We start from the raw sequence: 20,612 nt of genomic DNA on the forward strand, positions 1-20,612 counted from the left end.
ATTATGGGCAGCAGTGATGTAAAACATAATAAGACCATCACAAGGCCACCCTAGATAAAGTCTGTATTATAAGTTAAACATAGCTAAATGTAATTCAAATTATAAAAAGGTTGTGTTTGGCAGTGAGCTCTCTCTGTTATAATATCATTGGACCATTTGCACTGCTGTACTAACATGTTAACAGTAAAAGAAACAACTATATTATCCTGGTCTAAGACTTTAAGCAAAATTCAACAATTATGTGAATGTATAATAATATAATACATTCAGTTGTATAATATTTGTATATGTATGATGGGGGGGGTGTCTAATTGTGAGAGGGGGTAATTAACAACATGTATGTGTGTATGTAAGTATGTATGTATATATATTTGTATGTATGTATGCGCATGTATACCCATTTATATTGTTTTATTTGTATGATTATGTGCGTGTGTATCTTTATGTACATGTATCGCTGATTGGGGTGGAGCTAGTTTTCGTGCAAATATAACGGGACCTTAGGAGAAGAGGGAACGAAAGGGAAACACAAGGCCACATAGAGACTTGCACCCCAAAAATATGAGTTTGACAACCCTAAGATATAGTTTGTTTAAGGACATACAGATGTATTACCGATATTTTGTTTTATAAAATTAACCAGAAACAAACACTAAAAGCCAAAAAAAAGCAGAACAAAGTTATCACGGGTTACGTGACAGTGACACATGTTGAGACATGCAGTGGAGAGGACAATCAAGTAGAGACAAAGTACCTATATGAATATCACTATGTACAGAAAATCCAGTTCAAATAAATATAGTGTAATTGAATAATAATTAATTAGTGGTGGTATGTACACATTTAACAAGAGCAGTAATAACAAAGTGAAACTATTCAAATATCACTAAATACCAAAATAGTTAGCTTTACCGGAAACACATATATACTTTTTTTTTAAATCTGTTTGCAGTGGATCTACTTTAAGACTTTATATACTGTGGTTAAATGTGTAAGAAATATATTGTGTGACAGGCTAATAACGTTTTGTATGTAAAATATTGTTGTCAGATAAATGTATTTGTATATATAAAAATGTTGCCTCTGAAGTCAAGCACAATTATTAGGTAAAAATTCCATTTGGAAATAGAATCTCAAATGTGTACTGAAGAGCCTTTGAGCAAATTTTCTTAATTTCCTTCGCTGCTTAAAGTGTCGATATTTTCAGCTCCCATTGATGTCTGTACACCTCTTTAAACGGATACCATAAACCACCGTGCTGATAGTGTTTGCCTTTTACTGTAGATGTTTTCAGTGACAAATATCCATAATACATTCAAGAAAGGCACACAACATAGAGAATCATGAGAATAAAAATCTTTATTAGTGTTTTGAAGTATGAAGTCTGCATAATATGCCACACGCCTGAGAAGCTTATGGTCAGAAAAAAAGAACTGCTCTATCAATACCGCCCTCTACTGGTAAAACAACTGCGACATCTACTGTACGGACTGCTTTGCAAAAAGATTACTGTTAAATACACACATACTGTACTACTGTTATGTATATGTACGTCTGGTCCACGTCAGTTTTTGTAATGTATTTTTTTTCACATTCATATGTTGTAGGCCAAAGATAAAAACAATGTAACACTGGAGCCTAACACATGGTTCAGTTCCCCAAATCCAAACGTCACTAGGTGCACTTAAAGTACAATCACTCGTGCCATAAGGTAAACACATTTACATCAAAAAGAAGGGAGGGGAGGAAACATGTCAAACTCGCAACAGCCACGTAATGACAATAATGGCAGAGTTTAATAAGCTAATAAGCCTTGTTGTACATACTGTATTTTATAGACAGAACAAATACAATACACACATTAACACCGAATGTCCTCATGTGCAGGCACATTCACTCTTCTTTTCTCATGGAAGAAAACCACTCCCTCCACCCATGTTTCTGTAACATTTTAAAAGCCAATTGTATCTGGTTAACCTTAACCCGCTAGACTGAGCACCAAAAGGCTACAAGAGGTCACGTGTGTTGTTCAAAAAAAGTGAAGAGATGACTGACTGAATGGTCATTACAAAGTTTTACATGCCTCTGGAATCATTAAAATCGTTACAGGAAAGTAGATTTGGGGTTTCAGTTAAATCTGTAGTTTTGTGTACTTTAAATGCACCAGATTTCTTTGGAAAAAACAAAGGGTAGAAACAGGCTACATCATGTGGGGCAGTAAGTTTTTTTTTTTTTTTTACCAAGACAAAGAGCTGGAATTGTAAATAAATTCAAACTAAACCTTTTGGGTAAAATAAAGGAATGATCCATGCCCTCCATGTCACTTTAGAAACAGCTGTGGTCTTGAAAATATTACTTTAATAAAAAGTGAACGACAGAAAATTTTAAGTATATTTATATATAAAAATACATGAGAATACAAAAAAGTAGCAAAACAATGGGGATATAGGCTAAAAACAGAATTAATTCATTGATAACTTCAATTACTCCTGGTGAGAAGTTTAATGCTTCACCTTGGAGAGCTCCAGGACTCCCAGTGTCGAGTCAAAAAGAGAGGAAAAAAAAGCTTTTGACAACAGCTGATGTTCTCTGGTCCCTGCCCAGCGCACCTTGCAAAGCCTGGCCAACATCTCATTAGCTTCCATACCAGGCTGTTCAGTGGGGATGGAGATCAACTAAACCAAGGACATGTAGAGTGCCATATAATGACAAAGAAATAAACTACATCCAGATCAAGTTTGCAGTTATTTGGGTTTTTTTGGAATTACTTACTAACATTCCTATTTGTCCATTAAGAAGTATGTCTTATAACGACACACGTCGAGTTACAAAAAGGGCCATTCTTCCGAAGTTAATTAAAATTTAATAAACACATTGTGGCGTTTCCTTCAGAGGTAAACGACCACCAAGGCCATCAGTTCTTCACCAAGCCACCTCCCCCTGACAAAAGATGGGGCCAAGTTTCGCAGAGAAAAGTAAACTTAGGTTCAGAACAATGGTTGGGGTGGGCTAGAACACAATTCATTTTAGCATTCATGCTTGTGTTACTCATACAAGCAATCTTCAATACTGAGAAACTATTCACAGATATTTTTGGTATTTCCCCTACTTCCTGGACTAAAAACCAATATACATTTTATTTGTACCACAAATAGATCTAATATCAAGGATTTGGGGAAAAGCAATTTAACAAGGTGCATGACATAGATGGGTAACAAAGTGCCAATTTTTTTTTTTTACTGAATAGTATGTATGTGTGTGAGTGCAACAGTGTAGGTGCATTTGTGTGTGTGTGTGCGCGTGTGTGTGTATATGTGTGTGTTTCTCATTGTGTGTGGGATGTGGAACTGGGCCACAAATACTATGAATGTTACAGAAAACTCATTCTGTGGGGTTTCCTTTTTTTCTTTTTTCATGAAAGGACTCACAAGTTTGGAATTTGATGATCATGTCATGGGCTGCGTTTTTTGGGGGTGTTTCTTTAGCTGTTTAGGACATACTGGAGCAGCGTGCAGAAGGGGAACCCATCTGGGTCAGCACTTTGTCCAGCCACTGTAGGGGACCGTTCAAATGCAGCTCAATCCAGCAAGGAGTGCTTGTGACAGTCTGCCGCCTGGAAACCAAAAACAAACATTTCAATGCAGGATGTCTGTGTGACATTTGGTGCGTCATGCTACTAACAAACCTTAAGTCTTAAGTCAAGACCATAACGTGGAACTCTTGTGTTTAGGATGAGGTTGTAAAATATTAGTCAGAATCAATTCCTCATGTCAAAGTCTCACATACATTTTCAATGTCACAATATGCTATGACAGATAAACAATTATAAATTGATAAAAAAAACAATCAAATTGACTAAAACAGCGGCAGTGCTCACCTGTACTCGGCCCCCCAGCCTTTGACAAAGCTCATGCGGATGGTGCACATCCTGGTGAGCTGGTACACGGCCTCAAAGCCCTGGTTGACTGACTGAGCCAGCAGGGCTGCAAATTCCTGGTTGTTGAATATTTTTAGATTACAACCTAAAAGGAACAAAGAGGCAAACACTGTTTCTGATTTCATCTCGAGCTCCACATATATTCAAGACAGCAAGCTATCCAGTCTATAATGACTTTGTTACGTAGGTCACTGTCAATCACTGTCAATTTAAGCACATTCCCAAAATTGCTACACAAGTGACATCTTCAGCACCTCACCTGGCGGAATTTTACACACTGTTGCAGGATGCCAGCCATACCGCTGGTTGCAGTTTGGACTCTGAACAAAGATGGCGCTATCACTTAGGCACTCAGCAAATACCTCCCCTCCGATGTAGTAGAGTCTAACTCCTCTTCCTGTGAATGCAGACAGACAGAAGCTAGAACACGAGATCTGACTTGATCAAGATGGGTCAACATGAAGGAATAAAGCTAAAACTAACTGTACAGCGACTAAAGATGATTATATACGCGAGGTCGGGTCATACCTATGTGCCTCCGGGTCATCTCCACAGTGGCATTCCTGTTGACATTAGACAGCAGACCCAGGCAGAAGCGCTCAGAGTTTGATGGATCTGTGAATCCGTCCACGGTCAGCGACGGCTGAGAAGCGTGGAACGTCTCCCCCACACGCTGGTTCAGCTCGTAATAGGCTATAGAGCACCAGAAGGCTGGCTCAGAGTAGGTGACCGGCTGCAGGTCTATGGTAGAGGCTTCTGTCAGTAAAGGTGATCTCAATTGTGTCAGTAAAGTTAATCTCTCATCTCTTTTCGCTACAATGCTGTTCATATGTGGAGGAAACGAAAGGCACTGCAAATGTTTGTGTTTATAGTCAAACTATATATGTGATGTATTACTACATGGTATACTTGTATTTTCTGTAGTGTTTTAGTCTTTGTATTGTTTTTCATCTTACCCATACTGTGATTGACAGGAGACAGAGTGCTGGGGGAGAGCTCTGCTGGAGAACCTGACAGAAACCAAACAACAGGAATTCATTCACATGGATGGGTCCACATTAGACCATAACATGGGGACAAGGTGGGTCGGATCAAAGGCTTATGATTAAAGTGGTGGCTGCCTTGCAAAAGATTGCCATAATGATACTGTAAACCTGCTCAATTTGCATGAGAGTGATACAGAGATGCCGTTTACTATTACTGATACAAAATCCTTGTCTGCACATCCACATCCTGCTTTGTTGAGATCACTTTTTTGTGTAGTTTAAACTACAACTAAATGGATGACATATGAAACAATGAGTAGCTTGCCGTTATAGTTATCATTGCACTCTGCTTATTGCTATGTGTTCAGTGTGATGCACCTTCCGCAAGGATAAAAACCCTTGTATGTGGAATTAACTTGGTAAATAAACATTTCTGATTCCGATTAACAGCACATCAAAGTTGCAAACATAACCTGAGGTAGTCAGGAGAGGAAAGATACGTATACAAGTGCAATCCATGAACTTGTTAAAGTTTATTTCCAGAAATTTCTAACATACATTTTACTTTGACTGTTCTGGAGAGGTGAGGCCCACTCACAAAGAAAGGAGAAGAAATTGCTAGTCTAAAGTACCTGTGTCCATACTTTGATTCATCTGTTGATCGCTGGCCTCTCCATCCTCACTGATGTAGCCCGGTGGAGGCGTTTCTGTTGAAATAATATGGAGAAAAAAAGAGTTTTGCTGTTATCACATTTAAATATTCCGGCTTAACCTGCTGAACTAATACAAATAACATTTTAGTAATATTGTTTTGCAGAGATGATGTCAATAGTAAATGAATAACCCATCAGTACATTAGTAGTCAAATAGAGTCACTCCCGTCCGGTGCAGACAATCAACTCACCTGGTATATAGTTGTTTGGAGGTTCGATTCCTGCAGGGAAGTTTGTGTTCTCAGGTATGGAATGAGTGTAGTCATCCAGAGGTGGCAGCTCTGGCAGGATTTCTGAGTGTCTTGGCACAAGAACAGGAGGCAGCACTACAGTGTTGGATAAAGAGAGATGAGTTAGACTCTTATCAGAATATGCTTTTCAAAAATGATTGTCAGTTAGCTTCGGGCATTTTAAATGCAGAAAATTATCAAGATCTCTGAAACAAGTTTAATTGTTGCCGAAATAAAACTTGACAACAAAAACGAAACAATGAAACACTCGTAAAACCTTAAACTGGTTACTGGCTTGTTAGTAAGGCAGGATGAAGGCAGTGTCCTGCGGATTTTAATATTCTAGCTGTTTACTGCCGTTCCAGTCTTTATGCAAAGATAAGCTAAGCTACCTATAGCTTCACGTTTAGCATACTGACAAGAGAATGCTGTTGATCTTCTCATTCAACTCTTAGTAAGAAATGATATGTGCGCCATTCCCAAAATGTGAAATTACTCCTCAAACAACCAGACTAACACTTTAGCAACTAAGAAGTAATTCTGCAAAAACAATGCCAAGTGTTGATTCAGCTGAGCTGTACAAGTCTTAGTGGGGGCAAACAAAAATGCAATAGTCACTAAAATACAAAGAGATGTACACGATTTAGGTTATTAAATGTCTACTGAACTAAGTTGACTCACCTGGGGTCTCCACCCTCTGGTAGTGGTAGGGGTTGATGCAGACCTCATCCTTCTTTAGATGGAAGGCATACTCACAGGCCTCGATGGCACGCAGCTCGTGGTGGCTGTGAAGGTCCGGCCATCGCCACAAGCGACAGTAGATAACATGGGGAAGACCCTTCCTGTGGGAGACCTGCAGGCGGCCATCCAGGGATCTGATTGAACAGCAAACAGGGAATGGAGGTGAGATGGGTGACAAGGCCGAGGGGGTGACACATAATATGGCCAGGTAGGGGAGGGAAATGGAGATGGAGTGAATGGAGACGAGAACGAGAAACAAAGATGTTCTCAATGTCCGTCACCTCAAACACTGGATTGACAACTCTCCCACATCAAAGTTGTACGCAACACCATACAATAGTTGATGATAGTCACCTGGTTTGGTCAGGGTAGCTGTATAGGCCTGATGTATCCCACTGTTCTATCGTATTTGGTGTACTCAGTCCCCATATTTCAGAGCAATTGCTGTGCACAGAGAAAACAACAAAATAAAAACAAAAAACAAATGATAAACATGGGACATGGCTCATTCAGAAATATCAGTATGAGTAATGTAAACATTAAAAGGCCTCTTTTATTAGAGTCTTATGGCAACAACAAAAAAGACATCAAATTAATTTTCAGCACTGGAAATGAAGAATGGAAACTTCAAATAAGAGAAGCCTTTTTGGAGAGAATTAAGGAAAAACGACGACATGGTCTCTGCTAAAACACACAATGAATGAGACAAAGAGCATTCTTCAACAGTGCATCAATAACGCTTAAAATTAACTACAATCGTTTATGTCAAAACTCATCTGGAGACATTCAAACAAACACTGAGACACACAATAGCAAAAAGAGGGAGAGAGGCAACCTTGGAAGACAAAAAATAATCAATTTTCGGACAATCGAAACATTCACAAGAAAATGGACCAACAAACTTAGAATAAAAACTGCAAATGAGGACAAATGGGAGTAGTTGCATCTGAATAATAACAAATTCTACATATTAAATGCTACAAATGCACAATATGTACGAGATCTCAACCAACATAAAAATTGTAATTGTCTGATTCATAACAGGACACAAACTTTTGTCCACCAACAAGTGTAACAGCTATTTTTGCTGCAGGAAACTAAATCCTGAGAGTATAATCTGTCTAATGGATACCTCCCAAAGTGACAAGCAGAATAGACTAGATCCCCAATCACAATACAAATATATCAACAAACGTAAGGTTGGTGATAAAGCCGCATTATTTGTATCCCTCTCTTGTGTTGCTATCCTCTCTACTAGGCCAGCCCTCTTCAAGAAATAATTTCATTCAGATCGAGCCAGCCACTGTATCTCTACAAACATAACAGTGCAGCCGAGAACAATTCTCAGGCGATAACAACCAGGCCGCTATCTATAGACATACAAACATTTGACGTGGTACTTGGTGGCACATCAGTGGGGAATGAATCTGTTAACGTGGTGTTCCCACTGAGTCTGGGCCATCAAGGCTGGCTGGCTGATAAAGAGAACATCTTCTCTCACCCTTTAAAATGTCTCCCTCTTAGTAAGCATAATACAAACTATCTAACTGCAGTTGTAAATAAACAGTGATTTGATATATTATCAGCTCATCTTCAAAGAGCAATTCATGTTCCACTATTTTGCATCCCTAAACAAACCTTTCAACATTGCAATCAGTTGTACATGTTTAGTAATAACGACAGCATCTGCGACCAGCCCAAGGTTTCATGGTTTTATACTACGCAGAGGTCTTAACGGAGTACACTTGCAGAAGAGACGTGTAACATCAGCAGCTTTTCTCTCTCATTCTAGTTCAAACAGAAATAAAGTATTGGGCAGTATACCTGGGGATGGTGACACACTTAGTGTTGCAGTTCTGTGTGGTGATAGCTTTCTCCAGCTCATCGAGCTGGCCTGTCTTCTTTAGCTTCTTCACTAAGCTCTTCACAGCCTTCTCGCACCATTTCTCCTCTTGCCCATTCTGCTCTCCTCCGCCTGCTCCACCCGGGCCGCTTGATGACTTCTTCCAGCCCAACAGCCTCTTCACCACAGGAGGGGTGAATGGCAAGATGGAGGACATCCTAGCTGGACCAGCCGCGAGTCTCCAGGGGACTCAACACAAGCTCTCCCACACACACACACACACACACACACACACACACACAGACAGAGGGGACCTGGAGCTACAGTTTGGGCCCTCGCTCTGATGTGGCCCCTCTAGTGACCAAGGAGTCACAGGGTGGAAGCCAGGGCGAGCAGGGTTTATTCAAAAGAGAGGGACACCTTGGGAGAAAGTCACACACAAAATACAACGTTACACACAAAATAAAGTACAGAAAAACAACCATATCATCAAAACAACACAATGCATGCAACCTAACTTATTTCACAATGAAACTTTGCACACTTAATAACGTATAAAGATTGTTTTGACCACATTACACGACTGCCTCCTGTGTGTGAAGTTAAGCACTTGTGACGAGTTGACCCAGCAGAGCTGTTCCTCTGACGTTAGCTTGGTCACAAACACTGCTCGACATCCGAGCTAGTGGAGTTAGCTGGCATGCACACTCACAAAGTTAACACACGCAATACGACTCACACGGTCGCATAGCGTGTGCGGAAGCAATCACGACGAGCAACTAATGCAGAGCATGTTGGATAACCCAGTGAACAAGTGTTTAGTGAAAGGCCCCCTCAGAGCTAACACCAAGTGGCTTGTGAAGGCCGGCTGCTAGCTACCTGGAAGGGGGGGCGGGGGGCGACTCAAAGCACAACAATAAGTTCACCAGCGTTAGCTTGCAGAGTGCTCAATAGCAAAAGGGTTCATTGTCTCCTCGTCAGCGAAAAGCAAAAATCAAAACACTTCTTGTTGACGTACCGAAGCAGATCGGAGGCAATTTAAAAGGAGCTGTCCTCATCTACCTCGGCCAGCTAACGTTAGCTCGCTCAACTAGCTGCCAGCTTGTTATCAAAAATCCTTTTGTTGTGATCCACAAAAAAAAAAAAAAAAAAAATCCTCCAATTGCTCCCTAACGTCAGCTCGTCCAGGCAATAAATGATCTAATCAAACAAAGCGCCGTGTCGTGAATTCAACCGCTGTAACGTTGCATTTCCACATAGCCGCTGGACGTTTGTGACTTTTGTTAAAATACAGACACGGCACCAAAACGAGTTAGCATCTTGGACGAACTCCTCCAAACTGAGTCCTGGCTCCCGCTGGCTAACGGACCTGACATCTCTCACACGAAACAGCATGCTACAAAGTCGAGAAAACAGCTGAACGCGTTTCAATAGTTACCCCGGGTTTAAAGTCCAAAGATCCGCTCTTATTTTGAGAATGACGTGCACAGCCCTCTGAACACCTTGTTGACATAAAAATGCCTGAACTGTTTTGTACCGCAGCTAATTTCTGACCAGGCTGGAGGGCTCCTCTCAAGTTGCTACCAGTGCTACTGTGGCTAGTTTGCGAGGTTAGGTAGACCGGAACAAAACAACAAACATGATGGCTACGTACGAGTTGTTAATCCCTCCTTTTTTACAAACTGATTGGAGGATTAAAAATATGGACATATTCTTCATTCTGGTCGATGTTCTCGGTAATCATTATTGTTTATTTACCAGCATGAGTTGATATCTGTCATTCGCATCTTTTTTTTGGCTTTGTTATAAAAGGTTATTGGAACATTTTAGCGATATGTTGTAGAAATCCAACAAAAAGGCTATGAGGACATGCATTGCCTATATGGTATATCATATATGTGTGTAATTGTACAATCAGAGTTTGTGCCTTAGTGCCCCTTTTTATTTTTATTGTATGCTTTTTTCCCTTGTCTATTTTATATTCTCTGTGGTTGCCCTCTTTTGCCGTTTCTCATTCTCAATTTATGAAATTGTACATGTACAATTGTTGAATAAAGAATCATACAAATTAAAAATTCGTTATTCTGAGAGGTTAGGTGGCAAAAGTTACTTGTATTCATAATTTTCTCAGAATATTAACTCATGTAAATTTTCAACAACATACATCAGTAGATGAACTGCAGTATGTATATATATATATATATATATATATATATATATATATATATATATATATATATATATATATATGGAGGTCCAGTATGAGTTTTAATGTTTTTACTTCCATTTTTGTATAATATGATTACTTCAACAGCTGCACAGGATAACAGGGCAAGACTCATTAGCTCCTCCCCTCACTCAGGTGTTCAGTTAGGTTGTATTAGCATCACCTGGTTATAGGTATAAAGTGCTACGCTAAGCAGTTGGAAGCATTTATTCTGTTTTATTCAGCCTGTGGCCATGGGTGGATTGAGTTGGCTTCTTTATGCATTCTTATTACAATTGTCAGGGCCATTGCAAGGTGAGTCATGGCTACCAAAACTAATTTGATCTACAAAAATATGAGTTCAAATGTTTCTCAGTTTAGATGTGGAGTGAGCGCAGTATTATTAGCTATATTCTTTTTTTGTCTTTAGCAGTGTGACTTTTTGTTTTCAGCTGAAGGCAATTCTTTGAAATGTGGCCTCGGCTCTCGACTGTGCAAAGATGGCTCAGAGTGCGTCATCTATAGCCATTTGTGCGATGGAGAGTTAGACTGCAAGGATGGGTCAGATGAAGAGGACTGCACTTTAGGATGCAATGAAGGTACTGGACTCTTGAGTCCAACTATTAGTCATTACTTCTAAGTTTCTTTAACTTCTACAAGTCAGATGGGATGGTGTCACGTATGGTTCTGTGAGTAACTAAAATATGTGGCTAACACTGAAAAGAGCTAAGTCAGTGTAGCTGAGACTATTTGGATAATGCAGGATTTGCATAATGGTTAATAAAATGAACACATTACTTTAAATCTATAGTGTTTCGATTAGTTTATGATTAAAAACATGAGTATTGTTAAAATAAATCCATAAAGGTTAATTTGAAGAGAAAATACTAGTTATAAACTTAAATGCTGTCAAACTGAGCGTTTTAACCCATTTAATTAGGTACACCCACCTTAAACAATGCAGTTTTGTCCAACAGCCCTGCAATATATCCAACCTTCATAAATGTTTGTGGTATATTTAAAGCTGTGCTTTCTCTACAATACAGTTCAGCAGGACCATAAACTACAGCTTTAAAAAAGATCCTGCAGTTTAATCACCACTGAACATTTGAACCTTCAAGAAGCTCTGTCTTAACCCCAACATGTCTCATAATGTAAAATGCTTGCAGATCAGTTCCAGTGTGCTCATGGGAAAAAGTGTATAGCCCAGGACCAGGTGTGTGATGGAGTACCTCAGTGTCAGGACCGTTCAGATGAAATCGACTGCACGAAGCGGACTGAGAGCTGTTTTCTTCAATGTGACAAAAAGAGTCGCTGCATACCTGCAAATTTCATCTGTGATGGAGAGCTTGACTGTCTGGACCGCACAGATGAAGCCAACTGCGGTACGTTAAAGGGATTTGAGACTATATAAACATATAAATCTATCCCACACTTGCATTGTATGTGTTCTCGCTTGACATTGACCCATTGTATTTGTCATTAGTGTCAGAGGACCAAGCGGAAAACACGTTTAAACAAGGGGCCAGCCCAACCTCGGCACCTGCTATCTCTGTTGGCTCCTTGACCCCCATAAAGTGTCCTTTGGGCTCCAGACCTTGCAAGAACAAAGTGGAGTGTGTCCTTTTCATCCATTTCTGTGATGGAGAAGTAGACTGCAAAGATGGCTCAGATGAGGAAGAATGCAAATTAACATGTGACAAAGGTAACCTGGTGGTTGGTTTGTTCAGGTGGAATCTCTTGTGTATGGGTGAAAACGTATATTTTTTTTTTTAGTCTTGTCAGTATCATTTTTATGTTTTGGCACATCAGAGCCCTTTTTTAAAAAAAAAAAATGTACAGGTTATTTGTGCTGAGAAAGATCAGCAATTTGACTTCACAGTACCGCCATTAAGTGAGGATTGTTAGGAAATTGTATTTTATCTGAATGTAGGCTGAAAATGCATTTGTCTGGAGTGGCATTGTACATAATTGCAAGTCATTCATGGATAGTGAAGCTGGTAACTCCGTACACTATTTTTAAGCTCCATTATGACTCCAGTGCTGTCTGCATCCTGACTATGCCATGCATCTCCTGCAGACCAGTTCCAGTGCGCGCATGGAAAGAAGTGCATAGAGCAGAGCAAGGTGTGTGATGGCGTGCCTCAGTGCCAAGACCGCTCGGATGAACTGGCATGTGCCAAGCGGATGCAGGGATGCGCTCATCAGTGTGATGGGAACAGCCGCTGCATTCCCAGAAACTTTCTCTGTGATGGCGAGAAGGACTGTGTGGATGCCAGTGACGAAGCAAACTGTGGTGAATTGTCATTGAACAAATAAATTAACATATGAATATACTGTATTTAACGCCTCTGCCTGTATAGGACAACTTTTGTGGTATCTTTGGCATCTCTATCCCCTCGTAGCTGACATGGACTGCAGTGTCAATGAGTTTAAGTGTACCAGTGGTCAGTGTGTGTCGGCCACAATCCGCTGCGATGGTCACCCAGACTGCCAGGACCGCTCGGATGAAGACCACTGTACCAACTTACTGCCCTGCACCACCAAACACCGCTGCCCCCTGAGCCAAGAGTGTCTGGTGTTGGCGTGGATCTGTGATGGAGATCAGGACTGCAAAGATGGCACCGATGAAAAGGTGGATGTTGAAGGCAGTACTAAAAGTTTGTTGCGGTAAAGTAGCTACAAGTTTTCTGTCTTTGGCCCGATTTTTTTCACATTGACATATTACCCTCAGCCTTATGGAGGTCAAAGTTCAGGGTGCAAACTGTTATGGAGCTGGTAGGGATTATGTCTTGAGACTACGTCAGTTAGGCAAATGCATGTCATCGGGGTTTAATGACAAACCCTCAAGTGACCTACCTGTTGGGCTGAATTTTCGAATCTGTTTCAATGACCGTAAAATAATTTATTCCTTTAGGATTGTCCTGTGGCTCCACTTATCTGTGGTGAGTTCCAGTGGTTGTGTAACTCCAAGACAAAGTGTGTCCCTTCAACCTGGAGGTGTGACGGGATGAAGGACTGCGACGATGGCAGTGACGAGACTGATTGTGAGTAAATTATAGTTTACTCAATTACACTTTTGTGACTGTCGTCATAACTGCACATCTCCAGTTTGAATAGAGCTGGAACTTTAGTGTTGCATGTAAAGCCCTCCTCTATTGCCAAGAGTCTACTTCATTAGAAAGTACACAAACCCTTTTTTTTGTTTTAAGAGTAGTGCCTGTAAATGGAATTAACACATAAGGGTTTAAATGTTTTACTTTCAGTAAATGTGTTATTTCTAAATGTGACAACTTGCTGTATTAACTGTTACAGGTGGGGTGGTGACATGCCTCCCTCCACAGTTCCAGTGTGGCAGCCACGAGTGCCTGGATCCAATCCTGGTTTGTAATGACGTCATCAACTGCGCAGATGGCTCAGATGAGGGGGGCAGCTGCCATATTACCTGTGCAGAGGCAGATCACAGCCGCTGCCACCAGGGCTGCTACGCCACGCCACAGGGACCAGTAAGGACCCTGGATTTCACACTTTGTTAAAGTGTATCAAGCCAATCAGTGGGTTGAAATGGAAACGTAAAGAGCACAAGAAACTGAATTGTGACTGTAGCCATACAATGTCTTTGAAAGACAATTCTAGATACAAAAACATTATTTTTAGTAGAGGTAAAGTGAGTATCGTGCTGGCTTACCCTTCTGATAAGTGTAATGTAACTGTTGCGTTCCTCTGACTAATACTTATGTTCTGTGGTGTAGCATTGTCTCTGTACAGCAGGGTTCAGGGTCATGAATGACGGGCAGACCTGTGACGATATTGACGAGTGTGAAGGCCAGTGGCCAGGCGTGTGCAGTCAGCTGTGCGTCAACACTCTGGGCTCGTACCAATGTGACTGTCACCCAGGCTACATTATGGAGACGGATGAACACCACTGCAAGATCACCGGTGAAGTCCTTTTGATGGAGGACCTCCTTAGTCCTTTGGTGTTCGCCTCATTGGGAAATATTTTCAGACCATAATTTTTATGCAAGTTGGATGAGAATATTGGGTCCACTCATGTCTGTATAATATCACATTTCATCCAGGAGAAGGGTTTCTTAGCATAAAGACTGGAAGCAGGGTGAAAACAAGCCTGACTCAGTTGGAAGATCAGAAACTCCAGCAACTAAAACTGACAAATTGGTGTTATGTCTTGTTCCGTAGGAAAAGTGCAAAATCATCACGTTTCCATTTATATGCCGACTATTTCTTGCCAAGGGCAGTCCTGTGTACATATGTGGCCGGCAGCACGCATTATGCTAAGCTAACAGTTTCCTGGCTGTCTTTGTAGAAGTGGCTTCAATCTTCCCTTTTACCAAGAAGGCAAATGGAAGATTTTTCCCAAAATGTTGCAACTTTCCTTTAATGTTTTGAAGTTGCATGAACATTTGACTTGTATCTGCACACTAACACAAAGATATAGGTGTATGAAAATATTACTAAAATGTCTTTGATATACATTTTGAGTAATAACTTGCCTGTGGTTAATACATTAACTCATTAGACTATGATGAATAGGTTTAAAATGCCTATTGGCACCTTGAATGCTAGTCTTTTGCGCTCCCCTCAGGTGAACCTTTCCTGTTGACGTCTGTCCAAACGGACCTGTTCGCTTATGGCCTGCGCAGTGGTCGCCTGGATGTGTTGTCGTCCTCTGCCAAGAAGGCCATCCTCTCTCTGGACTACGACTGGCGGGAGCAGAGAGTCTTTTGGGTCAGTCTGGACACTGAGAGCATCAAGTGGTCCTCGCTGGACCAGAAGACCTCAGGAACTCTGATTAAAGGTTGGCGCAAATGTGGTTGTGTATTGAAGGCAACATCTACATGGCGGAATGCATGTTTACTGTGAATAAGCAGTCTTAAGGCGTGCAATACCTCGTTTCCACAGGTGTCCGAGCTGATTCTGTTGCTGTTGATTGGCTCGGGAGGAACCTGTACTGGATCGATGGCATGAACAGTCAGATTGTTGCCGTCAGACTGGCCGAAGAAACTCTGAAGTCAGTGGACCACATTGTCATCTTGGATGAAGACCTGGATCAGCCTCGCTCTCTGGCACTGCTGCCACAAAAAGGGTTTGCATTACTTCATTTAATCCTGCTAACTATGTGCGACGTTTGTAACTCAAAACAATCTTGCTTGTTTTTATGTTTCTATCAGGCTGATGTTCTGGACTGAGATTGGCAATGTAGTGAAGATAGAGCGTGCCGGGATGGACGGGTCAGAGAGGACGGCAGTGGTGAACTCCAGTCTGGGCTGGCCGGGCGGTGTGGCTGTGGACCCCATCTCTGAACGAGTCTACTGGACGGATGAAAGGCTCAGGGCGATTGGCTCTGCAACACTGGATGGAGATGACGTTCGGGTAAGACCTTTAGAAGAGTGGGTATTGAAAGAACTTTAGCGTTAAATGAAACTACTCCAACACATGTTGGAGGCTTTTAAAAACACATTTTAAACAACTCGACACTAAACAGCAAAAGGTAATTCTGCCCTCCTATAACTACCTCAAAAGTGGCTTTGTTTATCTTTCATAACATCGTATCCTAGATATTATTTAAATTGTGCCCTCTGCTGTAAAATGCTTAAATAATAGTGTCTAAATGTGATTGTCAGATTCTACAAATGAAAGAGACCACCAACCCATTCTCCCTATCGGTGTTCAATGACATGCTCTACTGGTCTGATGCCAAGAACAGAGTGGTGCGAGCCGCCCATAAAATATCTGGCAAAAACCACAAGGTTCTCCTGAAAAGACCCAGACAACCTTTTGCTGTAAAGGTGAGTGAAAACCAAATGTGACTTGAATCTTGTGTGAAGTGCTTGCAGCAGTGATCCATACTGCTCACACACAGCTGACTTGTACCATGTGCTGGATATAATGTATCAGCATTAATGTGTTGAAGGAAAATCTTTATTAAAATACTTTCCGGTGTCTGGCTTGGTTTACAGGTCATTCACCCATTGCTCCAGATTGGCATTGACAACCAGTGTGAGAAGATGAGATGTTCCCACATGTGTGTGCTGTCCCCGGGGCCCAAGGCTGTGTGCAGGTGTCCTGCTGGACTCCTGGCTGAGGATGGTGTTACCTGCTCCAGCCTGTTAAATTCCGCGTACCTGCTGATGTTGTCTTCGTCTACTGTCACCCAGGTTTTTTTAAATAAATGTTTAAATTGTATGTATCAAGTAGTTGCACTAGGTCTAATTTGCTTTTAACGGAAGCCTTTTTTTCACTGTCATTTTGGGTAATGGACTCTTATCTATATTCCTCATAGATCTACTTGCAGTCCCAACACACTGCAACATACCTGCAGGGCTGGCCTGAGCACCTGGCCCTGCAGGTGCCCGGCATTAATGAAGCAACCATCATGGACTACAGTCTACATGATCACACTCTGTTCGTGACTGACAACGGCACGTCACTCGGCTCTTTCAAACTGAAGGGCTCCAACTTTTCCTCTCAGGGACAGCTTCTAAAACTTGTGGGGGACACCTTCACCGCCATGGCGCTTGACTGGATAACGGGTAACGTCTACTGGAGCAGCAACAAACAACCCGGGCTGCAGGTGACTTCTATCACTGGCGCACAGACGGCAGTTCTCATAAAGGAAGGTATTTGTGGAGTGGGGTCCATCGCCCTCAACCCTCCCAAAGGAAGAGTTTGTTTCACCAACATGTGCCTGCAGGGCACACGCACAGTGGCCACTGTAGAGTGTGCCGACATGGACGGTGCCGGACGGAGTGTGGTGTGGAAGGATGCTGTCCAGCCCACATCGCTGGTCTTCTCCAGTAATGGGGATACAATTTACTGGGCTGACACGGGTACGATTTTATGAATTACTTTGTTACAAATGATCAATATGGTTTGACTGTTTTTAAGCTCTTGCGTGCACTAAAAGTGGAATAAAGACTACTTGAATTATTGTCCAGGTTTGGGGATCATCGGCTCTGTTCAGCTTGATGGATCTGGATACATTGAGTTGAAGGTTGAAGATGGCCTAGCTGCTGTGGTGCTGAGTGGTGATGCGCTGCTCTGGATGACTGTCAGTGGTATGGGGCTCATATTGTATGGATATATAAATGAATGCTATGTTTGTAACAGGAATTGTGGCTGTTTAACATTTCTAAAATTATTCCGTTTTGTCAAAATCCATAGCTCAAGAGGTTAACAATTCCTCAATTACAAATTATCTAAAATCTGCAACTCCTAGCTTGACCCATTTTTTAGTAACTAGATTGGATGGTGATCTTACCAAAGATTTCTCATCAAGCGACATGACTTTGTGTTCCCTTCAGATAAGACCAGGCTCTGGTACATGGATGAGAAGCTGCAAAACAAGCTGTGGTTTGAAGTTGACGCAAAAGTGGTCAGCTTAAAGGCGTTCAGCCCATCCAGTCAGACTGGTACGTAAGAACCAAACTAATTGTTTTGATGCAGTTGCGAGGGCCTCTTGAAATGTGAGCATACTAAAGTGGAAAATGCCTAGTGCCAAATGTCAAACGCTCCAGTTGATGTCAACCTACTGACCGATTTTTCTCTCAGGTTCAAACGAGTGCATGAAAAACAATGGCAACTGCCACCACTTGTGCCTCGCCACCCCAGGAGGCTTGACATGCAAGTGTTCCCATGACCAAATCCTTGTGAATGCCACCCACTGTGGCCCGCAGCAGCACTGCCCTGATGGCAGCAGGCAGTGCCTGGAACACTGCAATGACCAGTCGGAGAACTGTGAGTCTTCATAGATGTCAAAAAGAACTAGAAAATGTTTAAGTTTCTCTAAACCATCATTAATTTACTTTTTTTCTTGTAGGTGTTGGTCAGCAGTTGTCGGGTGTCGAGGTCTTTGATCCTACCCAGCCCTACAGCTCCTCGGCTCCTCCTTCCCTGCCCCCTGTAACTCTTCTTTCTGATGTCACTGGCCTGAACTCCAGCCTGAATGTAAATGATTTGCTAAAGAACCTGGATGCCGAGGATTGCAGCCAGAAACACTGCAGTGGCAACGGACGCTGTATTGAAACCAATGGAGACACTACATGTGTGTGTTCACTGGTCTACAGCGGTGACTCCTGTCAAGACAATCTCCTGAAGAACATGCAGGGTCCCATTGTTTACGGCGCCGCGGCAATCTGTGCAGCAGTTGTGGTCATTGCTGTGATGGCCGCTGTAGTCAAGCGGAAGAAGGCCAACCAAAGGTTTGTCTTACAAATTATGAAGAAACCTTCCTGGTAAGAAATAAATGTATACAGTTTAAAAGCCAGTCTAGTGGCTCTGGGACAGTTATTTGCCAGCCTTAGCGGTTTATGCTAAATGCTTACCTGCTCGAGTTGTCAATGCTTGCAGGTGATCAGTTGGCAAATAAACTAAAAGTCCAGGTGAGGGACTGACTATAGCCTTGCTGGTATTTTGCCACTGTTCCCCCACTCATGGTATGGCACAGGTCTACTCAGCAGAAGGTATGCATGATACCGGGTGAATATCTTTCCAACCAATGGTGGAGATTTTAGTCTGGACCAGTGGTGGCCTGACTGACATTACTATCTCCAGAGCTACACTTCTTGTGGGACTGAAATAAAGACATCAAATGCAGCTTTTAAAATTTTATGGAGTATTTTTGATGTGAACTTATTTATACATTGAGTTGTGTGTGTAAATGCGTTGTTTGCCACTAATTGCAATGATCACTCTTGTATAGAGCACAGGACTACTTCTGTATTTCCTTCCTGTAGGAGAGCTAGCGCAGCAGCAGTAAAGGGAACCAGTATGACTGACCTGGAGAGCAAAGCTGAGACAACCCAAAGTACACAAATGTCTCCAGCAGATACCGACAAACCAGAGGTTTACTTTTACAAGAAACTAAACTTCCCAATTACTGTGCTTGTGGGATGGCAGTCTGACTTTTCTTTCTTTCTTTGCAGGAAGCAGTATCTTCTGTGGGCTGAGGTTGCTTTCGTGGGAAAGTTTTTAAATAAAAGTTTTGCATTTTGCACAGTTTCCTGTAAAGTTATTTAAACATGGTTTACTGTCCGACCATTAAGATGAACCAAGTGTTAAGATCCCACTTGAGATGAGTGTTAGCGTAGCTACTTTAAGCAGGAGGAATGCTATCTTACCAAATGATGCAGCTTAAATACAGTTAGCTTTAGATATACTTTTATTAGGCTCATGCCAAATTTCAGCATCAGGGTGTAGTTTTCAATCTTGGTTGATCTCATTATATAAATGTATTCTGTTGTGTAGAAATGTGACTTATGTTATAAGTATCAAGAGTTATGCAGGATAATTTTAATATCATAGAATATTAAAGATTCATTGTTGTATAGCTGCTTGAGGTGACGCTGGTTAACTAACATGTTGGCCAGTTTTATATGGACAATCTTATAAAGGCTGTCAACTAAACATTAATTTACATGGTTAAAATACTTTAGCTTAATGTGAAACTTAAACATTTGTCATGAAACTGGTTGACCAATTCTGAAATTGTATTTAGAAATAAATTGATTTGCATTAAATGTGTTCATGGGACTCTCACTCAAATCTAGACTTGAGAGGGAGATCTGAGTAATGTTTCAGGAAGTTTTGTATGCATGATCTGCAAAATAAGCCGAAAAACTAGTAAATATAGCGGTCGTGTAGATAAGTGTATTTTCAATTCAGTGGATGTAAAATTCCTCTCATTCATTCCACAAGTGTTTGGCTTAGTTTTAGCAAATAAAGAGAAATAGCATTTCTGAGGACTACACTTCTCACTGACATTATGGTGACAGGGCTGTCTAGTGAGTTGCTCTATTCTACAACCACAAAGCAATCTTGTCACATGTTAAATTATTTTGACAAATGGGTCTAAGTGAGGGTGAAGATCTAGAGGAGGCACTCATGGTGGGCTTTCACAGGAGCCACTGCAGCCAGTGTTCAGACGTGCCTGATGCCAC

The 20,612-nt window shown here is 41.5% G+C and overlaps 2 protein-coding genes across 8 annotated transcripts; one reads left to right on the forward strand and one right to left on the reverse strand.

Moving 5' to 3' along the window:
• Nucleotides 1–1,373: 1,373 nt before the first annotated feature.
• Nucleotides 1,374–10,047, reverse strand: LOC137805042 (mothers against decapentaplegic homolog 2). Of its 7 annotated transcripts, none has more exons than XM_068604702.1 (11): nucleotides 9,889–10,047; nucleotides 8,432–8,870; nucleotides 6,962–7,051; nucleotides 6,548–6,741; nucleotides 5,828–5,962; nucleotides 5,568–5,630; nucleotides 4,894–4,947; nucleotides 4,466–4,678; nucleotides 4,197–4,334; nucleotides 3,878–4,022; nucleotides 1,374–3,613 (listed from the first exon to the last, which is right to left on the reverse strand). In XM_068604702.1, exons 2-11 carry the CDS (start codon nucleotides 8,665–8,667, stop codon nucleotides 3,490–3,492), a joined length of 1,392 nt encoding a protein of 463 aa, XP_068460803.1. In that variant the 5' UTR covers nucleotides 8,668–8,870; nucleotides 9,889–10,047; the 3' UTR covers nucleotides 1,374–3,489. The 7 variants fall into 7 exon arrangements, with proteins under 7 accessions (XP_068460803.1, XP_068460801.1, XP_068460804.1 ...); XM_068604700.1 differs by having other exon boundaries at nucleotides 4,466–4,693; XM_068604703.1 differs by having other exon boundaries at nucleotides 4,466–4,630; nucleotides 5,556–5,630.
• Nucleotides 10,048–10,910: 863 nt separating this feature from the next.
• On the forward strand, nucleotides 10,911–19,635 carry lrp13 (low-density lipoprotein receptor related-protein 13). The gene is made up of 19 exons (XM_068566659.1): nucleotides 10,911–10,971; nucleotides 11,100–11,255; nucleotides 12,737–12,952; nucleotides 13,062–13,291; nucleotides 13,574–13,703; nucleotides 13,972–14,162; nucleotides 14,409–14,595; nucleotides 15,260–15,472; nucleotides 15,577–15,760; nucleotides 15,846–16,047; nucleotides 16,299–16,463; nucleotides 16,635–16,832; nucleotides 16,958–17,504; nucleotides 17,613–17,732; nucleotides 17,979–18,086; nucleotides 18,226–18,411; nucleotides 18,494–18,875; nucleotides 19,410–19,518; nucleotides 19,599–19,635. Exons 1-19 carry the CDS (start codon nucleotides 10,911–10,913, stop codon nucleotides 19,620–19,622), a joined length of 3,609 nt encoding a protein of 1,202 aa, XP_068422760.1. The 3' UTR covers nucleotides 19,623–19,635.
• Nucleotides 19,636–20,612: the final 977 nt, after the last annotated feature.

The sequence above is a fragment of the Clinocottus analis genome, unplaced genomic scaffold, assembly GCF_023055335.1.
Source record: "Clinocottus analis isolate CAN_PGR_092001 unplaced genomic scaffold, fCliAna1.0.p SCAF_7, whole genome shotgun sequence".
In the NCBI taxonomy this organism is placed as follows: domain Eukaryota; kingdom Metazoa; phylum Chordata; class Actinopteri; order Perciformes; family Cottidae; genus Clinocottus; species Clinocottus analis.

What these genes read in the sequence shown, in the direction of transcription:
- LOC137805042 (XM_068604697.1), bottom strand. Translation starts at nt 8,667, where the DNA reads ATGTCCTCCATCTTGCCATTCACCCCTCCTGTGGTGAAGAGGCTGTTG. An exon ending in AAGTGTGTCACCATCCCCAG is followed by an intron (nt 7,052 to 8,431) that starts GTATACTGCCCA and finishes CTCTGTGCACAG; the next exon opens with CAATTGCTCTGAAATATGGG. An exon ending in CCAGAGGGTGGAGACCCCAG is followed by an intron (nt 5,963 to 6,547) that starts GTGAGTCAACTT and finishes CCAACACTGTAG; the next exon opens with TGCTGCCTCCTGTTCTTGTG.
- lrp13 (XM_068566659.1), top strand. Translation starts at nt 10,911, where the DNA reads ATGGGTGGATTGAGTTGGCTTCTTTATGCATTCTTATTACAATTGTCA. An exon ending in CAGTGACGAAGCAAACTGTG is followed by an intron (nt 12,953 to 13,061) that starts GTGAATTGTCAT and finishes ATCCCCTCGTAG; the next exon opens with CTGACATGGACTGCAGTGTC. An exon ending in AAGATGGCACCGATGAAAAG is followed by an intron (nt 13,292 to 13,573) that starts GTGGATGTTGAA and finishes TTATTCCTTTAG; the next exon opens with GATTGTCCTGTGGCTCCACT.